At 41.4% G+C, this 13,183-nt stretch overlaps 1 protein-coding gene across 2 annotated transcripts in view; it reads left to right on the forward strand.

Annotated features, from left to right (window-relative positions):
* The window catches only part of actn4 (actinin, alpha 4), a 56,024-nt gene that overhangs the window by 25,595 nt on the left and 17,246 nt on the right, over positions 1-13,183 (forward strand). Inside the window, exons 2-8 of one of the 2 annotated variants that reach the window (XM_063907794.1) lie at positions 5,678-5,792; positions 6,539-6,658; positions 9,438-9,524; positions 10,196-10,283; positions 11,339-11,417; positions 11,537-11,618; positions 12,520-12,605. In XM_063907794.1, coding sequence (XP_063763864.1) covers positions 5,678-5,792; positions 6,539-6,658; positions 9,438-9,524; positions 10,196-10,283; positions 11,339-11,417; positions 11,537-11,618; positions 12,520-12,605 — 657 coding nt within the window. The remainder of the gene's footprint in view (positions 1-5,677; positions 5,793-6,538; positions 6,659-9,437; positions 9,525-10,195; positions 10,284-11,338; positions 11,418-11,536; positions 11,619-12,519; positions 12,606-13,183) is intronic. The other variant, XM_063907795.1, reaches the window with a different exon arrangement.

The raw sequence follows: 13,183 nt of genomic DNA on the forward strand, positions 1-13,183 counted from the left end.
TGATAACTCTATAGGGATAACAACATAACTTTTGATGTGTACACGGAGTTAAAGTGCACTCAGTTGCGTCTTTGTACTGCTTCAGGAATTTTTCAGAAACACAAAAGGCACCTACTAAATATAGTCCAATATTTTTATCCCACTGAAACCCTCTTTCAACCAACTCAATTTATTTAGAAACTTGATTATAAAAAATAATCCTTTAACTCAAAGACGTACCTATAAATAGTAAAACCAGAGAAACTGATAATACTGAAGTGGTCTCTTCATTTGTTCCAGAGCTGTATATTTTAATCATCAAACTCATTTTTGTATATTAGCATTTCTTTTTAGTAATTCATTCACTAAACATTATTCTCTACTGATCAATGAATAGAGAAACTTCCCCGTGGATTATTGGATAGTTAAATGAATAATTAGTCCAGTCATTTCTGCTGTTACTGCGCAGGTTGACCTCCCCATGACGGTAAACCATTGATTTATTGTGCAGCCTTCTTTGCAAGGTTACGGATGCTTATATAAAGCATGAAGTCGGAGCACAGGAAGGACTAACGCTGCCTGATTTGAGACACACTCAGTAGGTGTGAATTATCAGCATGTTTTCACACGAAGTGATGCAACATCGTTATGTGTCAGCAGCCTCGACACGTCATAGAATATCTCAGTAGTGACATAATAATCGCTTCAATCATTCCATCTACAGAGTGCACTGTCGGAACAGTGTGTTTCTGCAACCTGTAGAGAGGATGTGTCTGTGTATGGGGGGGTAGACCTTGGCTGTGGTGAGATTACATGAATCATAGATAGACCTTCAAAAAGATGTTTGTCCTGAAGGTGTGAGACCTATCTGACTTTTTGTAAGAAATGTGTAAGCGTACAACCAGCTCATGGTTGGTTCCAAATTACAAAAATACAAGAATAAAACAATTATAAAAAAAGTCGAGGAATTAGTCAAATATACAAAAGGTGTAATCATATTTGTTTATAAATATGTATTGTATAGGCACAATTAAATAAATGATCAAAAAAGATGCTTATTCCTCTTAAATAGAATTAAAAGTGTGTGTCAGTAATTACACCGGCAGTGTGAAAGTTGCTCATCAGTGGAAAAAAGGTGTGTGATCCAGAAAACATGCAATTACACACACACACGATGTGCAGATAATGAAGGGCTCCCAACCTGGCTCAGTCTTACCTGTGTGTTTCTGTGTGTGTGCAATTAAGTAGTCAGAAAAGTGTACATGCATTGAGAAATTGGGTGTGGGAACACTTAGTGTGTATGTGTGCTTGAAATAGAGGTGAAATCAGGTGTGTGTGTGTGTGTGTGTGTGTGTGTGTGTGTGTGTGTGTGTGTGTGTTTAAGGAGTACATTCCTGTCCAAGGAGTGGTGTGTGTGATACTGAGAGCAGAGGAAGGTGTAAAGATGGACAGCATAAGTCTATATGACTAGTTTACGGGTGTGTGTATGTTTTCGTCACTCGTGTTGTGTGTGTGTTCATGTGTGTGTCTCAGAGTTCCTGTCTTTGAAAGCTAAGATATCTATCTGAACCTTGTCCTCTAACCCTTGGACATAGTTTAGAGTTGAACGAGTGTGGGGGGGGGGTCATACTGATGACTCTGGCCCAGGTATTTATGTGTGTGTGTTGGTGTTAGAGCAGAGATCAAACAGCTGACCCCATGAGACCCCGGTGGGCTCCCTGTGTTCTCCACACTGAGGCAGTAAAGCAGCGACAGCTCAGCTGTATATCTGCCATGCATGGAGACATGTTGGACAACTTAAACACTTCCAGACACTCTGGGACACAACCCACACAGATGTGTGAACCCATCACACTTGGTGTGTATTTGCTCAGAGCGCTTGAAAAAAACCTGTTTCAGAGTTGTTGTAGCGAACATGTATGACATCTTCCCAGTTGGAAACACTCTTGTCATTAAAACTCCACTAGATGCAGCACAAAAGATTCCCTACAGTGTTAACGAAAGACAAACATAGTTTGTATATACGCCCTACAATTCGGATCCTCTAACAGAATTGAATGGCCCGTGCTACACCCTTCCACCAAGCTGCATCAAAAACTGGCATGTGAATGCAGGAGTTGCTCCAGATGTGTAAATCAGCAGGAGTTGAACAGTTACCTGCATGTTCTTCACTGAGGCTCCAGCAGTGATGCAGTGGGTACTAGAGGATAAGAGCATGTGACTAAAGTGTAAACCTTCTAAACAGTGGGATGTGGTGTTGCTATGTCCCGCGCAACCTTTAGCTTTTTATCTGTGTCCTCAGGAATCCTCTCATCCTCTGTGGCGCCAACACAGAGCAGCTTTACACGATCCACTGGCACCCATCCTATTTGGGCGGTGCCTTTTTAGAGTAAGGGTCATTTAACTTTTAATTTGGTCAATTCAAAAACTAGATATCCTAGCTAAATAGATTCTAAAATACCCAGACATGCAGATTCATATTGAAATTGACATTTATAAAAGGGATCATTTCAGTTTTACATTGAAAGTCTGTGTTTCCCCTACGGACAGAGGATGTAGGTGTGCAGCTAAGATTTTCTCAGCTTTTTTTCTCTGATTAATTAAGATCCAGACATCTGTTGACTAAAAAACCCTTAAACCAATGAAAAGATGTCTTTAAAAATGTGGTGTAAATCGGGGAAAAAGTTAATTTGACATTTTTAGAATTAGCATATTATGCCTTTTTATAAAGCATTAAATAATAGTTATAATAGAGGCCAATGTGAGTCAACACGCCTGAGATATCACATGTTTGTTTTCATTAGTGTAGTTGAAAGCAGCCTGGTGTACGCATTAGTTTTAATGTGTTTTTTCCTGTTGTATAGAGGACGAGAAATGTTGAAGCACAATAGTTATCGCTGCATTCTTGTGTCCTTGCTGCATTGTTCAGTCTTTATCTGGGCAGAGTGTCTGCGCCAGTTCCAAACACGCAGCGGCACCACGCCTCGGTGTCCCTGAGAGACATGAGGTGGACTGAGGAGAAGTCTTTTACTTCCTCCTTGTTCCAGGATGGACATCCCTCTCTCAGCAGCAGGATACTTCAAGCTCCTGATACAGCCGGGCTGAAGAGTCCTTCAGCAGGACCCCGGTTCTGTCCTCTGTCCTCAGGGAGGGGTGGAAGATGTATAATGTGCAGTGCGTTGTGTTGGACTGAACGTTAAGATCTGAAGCTCTCTGCAGGCCCCAACCTGCGTCTGTTTGTTTTCTTCTCCTCCACCTCACCCCTCCCAGTGGCACTACTCCTGTTAGAACAGCAGACTAATACACAGCATTCCTCGGATATTTATATCCAAAGCTTCCCAACTCCCCAAAAAATCCTTTGTGTTTCTATTTTTGACCCAATGGCTTAGCTGAAATTTTAGACCTTGTATAAAAATCCTGTTCATTCTAGCTTTTGATTGACTGGAAAAGCAGGATTTGGCCCCCAATGGTCGACAGCAGAGCTGCTGCATGCTACATTTCATTCAGCTGAATCTCTGTATCACTTGCAGACTGTTGAAGAACTATTGACCAACTGGTCACCAGTCTAAAATATTCTTGTTTTTTTTAAAACCTCAGCAGCATCTCTTACAATCAAGGAACATGTTGATCACACACACCCTGAAGAGATGAGTTTGTATAAAGCACTTTCAAACTGTTGCCAACTAGTTTTGTCTCTATTTAGATCAACTCTAATAAAGACTAAATCACAAATGTATGATGGTCACAATGGAAGTGTTTTGGGAGCTCCTCTCAGTCACTGCAGTTAACTGTGTGTGTGTTTGTTTATGTGAAATGTATCTCCCCTCCCTCCCTGCTCACTGTGTGTCCAGTCTCAGCTCTCTATATATATATAATTGTGTCTGTGTGAGTTGGGGGGTTGGTATCGGCGGTCTGGGGGAGGGTCAGAGAGAGAGAGAGAGAGAGAGGACAGGGGGCTGAAGGGTGCTATTATCCCACAGTCTCAATGGGTGCTTTGTGCCAGTGGCCACAGTGGGCCGGTGGAGAGGGAGGGGCAGGGCAGCAGCACCCTGTCATAATGTTTTCAACACAACACAGGAGAGAGGCAGGCAGGAGGAGTAAGGTCCACTACATTCATGCTCTCTCTGGAAAATGTCTCCTATATTTATGTGGAAAAATACTGAGAAGTAGAAGATATGTGGCGAGATGTTAGTCAGTCGGCGGAGAGATATTCTTCAAGTCATTTTTCACTATCAGAATTATTAAACTCTCTCAAATACTTAGAGTTCCTGCTTTTCTCTGCTGTACATCAGATATTACAAAACTAAAACCTTTAAGACATCACCTTGGACTTGGAATCTGTTAATTGCCAAGTAGGTTCACACATATGAGGAGTTTGCTGTGGTGTAAATGATACATAGAAAGAGGAATCTGTTTTAAAATAGGAGCAAAAAATAGTTATATTATTAAAAACGGTTTTAATGAATATTGTAACAAATTAAAAATCAAGAAAATATTTACACAAAATATAAATATACAAATATAAAACATGAAGACATCCAGTTGAAAAAACGATGAATTTGTTGAGACTATAATCAGCAGATTAATCAATGATACAAAAGTCTGAAGCGAAGAAAAAATGCAGCTAATCAAAATAATTTTCTTATCAGTCCATCTTTATTTCCAGTCCAAAAGTCAAATGTAGTTAAGATAAGATATGGACTGAAGAAAGGACCAGAGAGTGTCATTCATCCTTCTCTACTTCTATGATTGTAGCAGGCTATCTTGGTCAGTCATTATCAAGTGTATTCTTCTTGGGAAATCTCTCAACGTTCCTTCTTTTACTCCTTCCTGCTTTCTTCTTCCTCATCCCTTCACCTTATGGGTATTGTATCTGTGATAAATAACTTAGAGCTCTTAAAGCTCCATAACATTATAACTGCAATGCATTTATGCTGATGAGACTCACTGAAGGTTCCCTGTTATCAGCTTGGACAAATTCTAAGAAGTGAAATATTCTTCATCTGACGACAGCACCCTGGGTACTCAGCGTTGTGAGGATCTTTCATTAGTTATTAAGAGAAAAGTCAGTGTTTTGACACGTTGATTGAAGAGCCATAAATGAGTGAGTGGCGTGACAAAGCTCCCCGCAGTCCCGTGCCTACATCTGTGCCACTAACTCCTTCCCAATAAAATAATTCAGAACACATTTGTGAAGAATGTTGGCTAACCAGGAGCTGGAAAACATGGACTCCAAGCAGCTTTAGATGTGTCAGATTTCAGTGTGTTTTTCCAGATGTCTGTTTGTGATTCAGTGCGCCATCATGACAGATGTTCAGTTTGAGTCCTGTCTGGGTTTCATATCGTCGAAGGGATATATCTGCATGAACATACGGGACAGTAGCTTTGTACGTGACAGGAAGCGTTTCTTTGAGTTTTTAATATTGGGTATGATTCTTTAAAGATCTTTGTGACGTATATTTAAGAGTTCTTTGGGATAACAGGCAGTTCTGAGCTATATGTATTGTGTTATAACATCGGTCTCCTCCCCTTTTTTTCTGCCACTTCCTGTCTTATCAAAGCAACTCCCTGACCTCTCTTCCTGTTAATTGAATTGCCGTCTATTCTCGATTCAAAGTGGTTTATTGTCATAAAAGCTAGAAAAACACCGGGCCCAGGCTGTGAATAATCCCCACGTTTCTCCTGTTTGTGTGTTCAGACGTTCACGGCATGGTGCAACTCCCACCTGAGGAAGTCCGGCACGCAGATTGAAAACATAGAGGAGGACTTCAGGGATGGGCTCAAACTGATGCTGCTGCTGGAGGTCATCTCAGGTAACCCTTCTGCCCCTCCCCCCCGCAGCTCCACAAAAGTTGCTGGGAAAGTTTTTAATTTAACTGTAATAGCTGTAATGATGTTTCACACAGAAACCACAGGGGAAAGCTGTCCAGCCCAACACACACACACACACACACACACACACACACACACACACACACACGCGTTTGACAGAGTATGTTAAAAGCAGCCTCTCTTTGAGCTGTCAATCACAGTGAAAAATGTTTTCAGATGTTTTAGATGCACAACATCTCTGTCCAAACCAGGGCGGGGTCACTCACAGTTTCCAACCTCAATATGGATCAGCCATCTCAGGCATTAGGAGGAACACTGGGAACCCTGTGCTATAGATATGTCAGTGTGTAGGACAGTCTTCCTCCTGTATAGAACATATATCCAACATAGTGAAATGTGGCTTCCTTTTCTCATTGTGCTGTGAGTCACACCAGGGTGCCTGCTGCAGCTTTAACTGCCTGCCTGTTGTTGTGCTGAGCCTGTGGAAACATGCTGCCTCCGTCACTGCAGGAGCTAACTTGCTTACTGTGTGTGTGTGTGTGTGTGTGTGTGTGTGTGTGTGTGTGTGTGTGTGTGTGTGTGTGTGTGTGTGTGTGTGTGTGTGTGTGTGTGTGTGTGTGTGTGTGTGTGTGTGTGTGTGTGTGTGTGTGTGTGTGTGTGTGTGTGTGTGTGTGTGTGTGTGTGTGTGTGTGTGTGTGTGTGTGTGTGTGTGTGTGTGTGTCCACAGGCGAGCGGTTAGCCAAGCCCGAGCGAGGCAAGATGAGGGTCCACAAGATCAACAACGTGAACAAAGCCCTGGACTTCATCGCCAGCAAAGGAGTCAAACTGGTCTCCATTGGAGCGGAGGGTAAGCATGAGTTCAAGCAAGCATATACAAACAAGGCAAGAAGCCCCTTTGTTGATGTGCGACATAATGAAGGAAGTGATGAGTCCTGAAACCTCTCTGTGAAAGCTACATCTCACTCCTTTTGAACCCGACCTCAAGAGTTCAAACTCGGTGGTGAGTGTAGAATCTGCTCTACAGTGGATGACCTTTGGACCAGGGTTTCCGTTAGAAAAAAAATCTGCCGGTCAAAGTGACCGGCCGAGGTTTCACCTTCCGGACATTTTGATAACACCACGGTCAAATATTCCATCGTTCCTAATTAGGCTAGTGTAGAAACATTTGAAGTAGACTAGTAGCTTACAAAATGACAATTTGACACACAAAAATAATTTAACACATTTATTGGCCTTACTTTCAAATAATTACGTGAACACTTATTGCGCAAACGACCCCGTGCGTTATTTGCACGAGGTGCCCGAGTTAATTTTAAGAGACGTATCTGATGAACCAATCATCCTTCCATATATATCAAACAAATAAAAAATAAATACAAATATTTCTATTTAGTTTAATAAACTAATCCCCCTTACCCACATACAATTAAGACTTTTAACAGCCCAACAATAGGCTACACGTAAGTTATATCAACGGTCTTGACGTGCACCTGATATGGTGCGGTTTAAGTAACATTTTAAATTAATAGGCATGAGGCCATCAAATTATTCATAGGCCTACACTGCCTCGTAGCCTATAATTACACTACTTTTTACGGTTTTTGGCAGTGTTGAAATTGGCAGCTGCCGACATGAAATCGAAAGTTTGTAATGTCTCTCCACAACTTGCGATGCGCATAAGGCGCGTAACTTTGTTCTCTGAGAGGCGACTTCGCTGCTTGGTCTTGATCCGGTTCTGCAGCGAAATTAAATTATTTTATTCTAATAGGCTACTGTGTTACTACATTAGACTTAGCCTAAATGGTAGTATTATTCTGAAAATCAAATTGAGTTAGATAGAGGGATTATTAGTCAATTTCAAACGGACACTTTGACCGGTGAGATTTCATTTTCTCGGACATTTATTTTTTTTCCCGGCCAATGTCCGGTAATTACCGGACAACGGAATGTCTGCTTTGGACATCGATGGATCACTGAACACAACTTCCTGGGCCCCAAAACCAGAGCCTCTGTTTGAGTTAGGAAGTCACAGAAATCAGTTAGTACGTTAGTATGTCCTTTTTACCCACTGATTCTTTAAAAACCGACCCACTATTCAGTCACAGGGACGTTTCTGTTAAGACAGATCGACATCACAGTGACATAGTGCTTAATTACAGCCCATAACTGTATGATGTCTCACAGCTGTGTTGGAGCGTGTCCATAATCAGACACATGAGAAGCACCCGTTTAACTGTCAGTCGAGGACTTAAGCTTCATATTGTTCCCAAGACATGAAACAGAAAGCTGTGCATGTTGTATCAGGTGGAGGTGTGCAAGATGGATTAGAACAGATTTTAAAGCGATGCTATACGCACCGTTAAACATGCAAAGATTTAGCAGGCTTAATAAGCATTCAGTCTTAATTGTACAGCTCCAAACTGAGAGCCAATCAATCATCCAAAAATAACAAATTTCAGCTAGAGGACAGTAACCTCTCTCCTGCTCTATAAGAACAAACGTGGCATTCCTGCTACATGACACCGCTGATACTGCTGACTATTGAGTGCACACACACCACCACAACACCACACTGTCTCTAGGGGATGGGGAGGGGGGGCTGCCAGGGTCTATACTGCATCATGTGTGTGTGACAACTAGGGTCCGAGAAGGAAGAAGCAGCTAAATGTTTGAGAAAGTATTAAAGTACAAACGCACGCATGCAGCCCACTAAATGTCATCCACTGGAAAGCGTTGGAGACAAAAATGCCAACATTAAAGATGGAAGAGGGGAAAAATGGTTTGCCAGTGACAATGAAAATGAAGGACTTCCCACAGAAGCGGTTTAAAGGACACATTCTTATCTTCTCTCTCTTCAACACTTTTCATCCTCAGTGTTAAACCCTTGTGGAAAATGTTCAAATACATGGTTGTCAAGCCTTTTTGGAAGGGAATAAACAATCTTCTAAATCACTGAATACAAAATAATTGAGCATATTAGAACGGTAAAAATTCCAAAGTTATTTATCACGGTTTGAACATGTGACACACTGCTCCTGTTAGAGAAATCTAAAGCTCATGGGGGTAGTCTAATTGAACATGAAGAATGATAGAATGAGAGCGATGTGGGACGGTGAGAGTGAAGGGGAACATGAAGCTGGTGAAAGTACAAACTCTGCGTGTGTTGGTGTGTGAACTATGAGAGGAATGTGACCTGCACGACATACCTCTCACTAACATATCACTGCACATGACTCACTGTCCTGTGTGTGTGTTCAGTTGCCTGTCAAATATCTGCACATCGCTGTAAATCTCTAAAATGAATATATTCACTTCAAGTTTAAAATTCCATGGATTCACACAGTCAGTCCTAATGACTAACTACCAATATGTCTCCTATACTATACATATTGAACAATGAACTGTACCTTTTCAATCTGTTATCTTAATTATTTAATGAGTGAAGTCACAGTGAAAGCTTGTCACTTAAAATAAGCTCTGTATATGTGGCAGCTGTGGGACATTAGTGCAGTGGAGTGGGTGTTGATAAGTGGAGCAGCAAATGTAAGGATGTAAAAACACGGTGTATGTCCAAAGTGAATCTAGATGCAGCAGTAACAATATGACACATTTCTGTGGTTGAGCAGAGATCGTGGATGGAAACGCCAAGATGACCCTGGGAATGATCTGGACCATCATCCTCCGCTTCGCCATCCAGGACATCTCTGTAGAAGGTACGACTCTGCGCTCTTTTTTTTGCATAAACTCGTACAAAATCGGACTAAGTGATAATATAATAATATAACTTTGCATGTGTGTGGTTTCTTGTTGATTGTTTAGTGACGTTGGATTGTTTGATTTATAATATAACTATTATTTATGTGGTTATATTTTTTTAAATGCCTGAGGATCATCTTTTAAAAGATGATCCTCAGGCATTTAATATTCTGTGGCCAACATTAATCCTAGTAGTCTGAATTTAGATCAATTAATATACTTTTAATCTCAGCATTAGACATTGATAACGCACACACACACACACACACACCCCAGAGGGCGTCTGCTGAGGATAACTCTGCCTGATGAATGTGTCCCTCACTTGGAGCTCTGATGATGGTGTTTAATTAAAGCTGTCTGTTGGACTCATCATGGTGGGTGTGGGCCACTATAAGACACAATATTTAGTCATATGTTCTCCATGTTGGTGTATTACTGAGGAGATGTATGTGTGATGTTTGTTCAGGCACATGGAGTAAACAAAAAACCATCTTTATACTGTCCATCATCCGGTTTATATTTAGCTCCCTCAGAAACACTGCAGTGTGTTCTTCTCTGAGACTCTCGGCACAGACTAACACACGCCTCCTGCTCTTCTTCTCCTCTTCCTTCTCTTCCCTCATTACAGAGACCTCTGCCAAGGAGGGTCTCCTCTTGTGGTGCCAGAGGAAGACTGCGCCCTACAAGAATGTCAATGTGCAGAACTTCCACATCAGGTAATGCACACACGATCACACTCTGGTGTGTCAGTGTGGAGTGATCTCACCTCTCTGTCGGTCATTAGTCTTAGAAGAAAGCTATTGACAGTCACTAATAATGTGTCACAAGACCATTAGTAAAGATAATGAATGATATTGAACATCTTTCAGAATTCAGCTCTCTATCTGAGGGTTATAAAATCTTTTAAAACAGGTGTCAGCATCTGGTCTGCAGTGAAACCCTGAAAGGAAACATGAATATTTAGGATATCAGAATAAACTATTTAAAACAAGCAGAGTCTTTAAAAAGCATGACGTGTAATATTAGTAATATAAGTTAAAGGCTGAATGGAAGCTCAGTGCTCTGTGTATAAAATGAAACAAACTACTTGAATCGTGTAGAAAGGTCGCCCCCTGGTGGACAACATGTTTCACTGTTTAGTTGAAGCCACTTCACACTAAACACTCTTAGCATATTTAAGAAATTGCACGGTGTCCTTGGGCGTCATGAAAGGCGCCTAAAATAAAATTTGTTATTATTATTATTATTATTACTTCAACGAGTATGTGAAGATTTAAAAGACTAAAGTTAGTGTAGGAACGGACTCAGGAGCTTTCGTTACTGTATACAGCTCATACAGAGAGCAGGTTACAGGCCAAGAAGAGAAGTGTAGAGGAGAGCAGGTTCTCAATGTCTCACGGTGGGGGGAGACCGTGGTTAAGAAGATGTAGGCACGACAGAGGACAGGACACACGTGTAGGATTGTTTAGTCACAAGGTCAAGAATTAATTTCACACGCAGTTGGAACACTTGTCTTTTGTGATGTTAGCCCGGCTTCTTACTGCCTCCAGCTCAGTGAAAGCTTGTGTATCAATTTCTCACACTGTGTGACCTTGAAATCTTTAGGAAACTTTACTCACTCTATATGGATTATTCACAGGGTCAGTATGTGATGCAGGAAATGGTCACTTTGGAGTGAAGTATAGGGAATGATGGGCCTGTTAACCCAGCTTGTACAGATCAGACGAGCCTCAGAGAATGACCTCGGATGTGTTCATGTTCTCTCCAACAGCTGGAAGGACGGTCTGGCCTTCAACGCTCTGATACACAGACACAGACCCGACCTCATCGACTACGACAGCCTCAGAAAGGTAAACACACACACGCACACACTCTTTATTTAGCATATTTTGAAGCAAAGTCGTTAAAGAAATCTAACTTTCTACTAATGAAAAGTAGGACTGAGCAAGTGTTGTGTTTGGTTGTTTAGGACGACCCCGTGACTAACCTGAACAACGCCTTCGAGGTGGCTGAGAAGCACCTGGACATCCCCAAGATGTTGGATGCAGAAGGTATGTCTGAAGCTGTCAGGGAGAGACCTGTCTGTGTGTACATGCTCAACAGGGAGACTGTGACGTGGTTTGATAGGTTTAATAATAAACTGTAACTCTAATACTCCTTCATGCTTTTAAGCTTGTAGAAAGTCTAAAAGAAAATAATGAATAATTGTATTATCCATTTTATTAAGGAGTTTGTTTTGTGGATGGAGAAGAAACACCACTGAAATGTCAAACTGAATCATTTCTTCATTTAATTGGTCTTTTGGGGCCAACCTATCTCAGATGAAAATAATACATGTGGTGTGTACAGTACAAACTTGTTTTTTTTGTCTATTAGTGTGTGTAGTCAGTAAAATATGTTCTGAACAATCACAGTATCATTAAGAGTACAGCAGTAAAAAAAGTTCAGTATGAATCTCACTTCCATTACAGTCTCAGTGTAAATGTAAATGTTGCCACTGATCTCTAACCCACTGTAACTGTTTATGAGCAGCCCCCCCCTCCAGTGTTTCTGATTGTAAAGTATGTTTTGTTTGCGTGTATGAGAGGTACACCATATGAGCAGTACGATCTTTATATTTACGTTATATTTATACGATATATTTATTTTCTTCCACAAAAAATAAATGTCTTTGCAAACCTTTATTTGTGATATAAAAAAATCTAAGAAAACTTAGAATGTTGATCAAAAATAAACACACAGAGGGGTGTTAATAATGGATGTATGGGTGTACCCTTGTTCATACGGTATAGTTAATTCTGTTTGTGTTGTTCTGTGTGTGTGTTTGTCTTTAACAGCTTGTGAAGTGTGTGTATAATATGTGAGTGCATGTACCTACATGTATGTCCCATGTCTTGCCTGTATACGTGTGTGTCTTAACCACGGTCTCACCCCCCTCCCCCACCCTTGTAGACATTGTGAACACTGCTCGTCCAGATGAGAAAGCCATAATGACTTATGTGTCCAGTTTCTACCATGCCTTCTCTGGAGCACAGAAGGTACCCTCTGACCCCTGACATTTAACCCCCTCTCCCCATTACTAACAAGGTGCTGCTTCCCTGTCCAGCTTGGCCGCTCTCTCTCCACAGCCTGCAAAGCCTCGAAAAGAACATGTTGGGACACAAACACTCAGCAATACACACACACACAAACACACACAGTCTGACTGTAGCTGTGCTGGTGAAAGCAGTAAATACTCTCTCTCTCTCTCTCTCTCTCTCTCTTCCCCCCCCCACCCATCCCACAGAATGAGTGGAAAACGTTGATAGTTATTAGCAGATTTAGGATTAGAACATTGTAGCGGCAGTGTCACACATTAGTGCTTTAAGTAGCAAAACAAAGTGTGAGTGTGTTCTGTTTTCTCCTCTTGTCCCCCTCCCATCTCTCGTTTCTTGTCCTCCTCCTCCTCTTATTTTCCCTCCCCCCTCCTCTCCCAGTAGACCTCTGACAGGAAGCCAGTTGATGTGTCTCTTGTTTTGCTCCTCTTCCTCTTATTAATTATGTGTGTGTGTGTGTGTGTGTGTGTGTGTGTGTGTGTGTGTGTGTGTGTCTTCTGCAGATTTATCCCCTCTAGTTC

The sequence above is a fragment of the Eleginops maclovinus genome, chromosome 18, assembly GCF_036324505.1.
Source record: "Eleginops maclovinus isolate JMC-PN-2008 ecotype Puerto Natales chromosome 18, JC_Emac_rtc_rv5, whole genome shotgun sequence".
Lineage (NCBI taxonomy): Eukaryota > Metazoa > Chordata > Actinopteri > Perciformes > Eleginopidae > Eleginops > Eleginops maclovinus.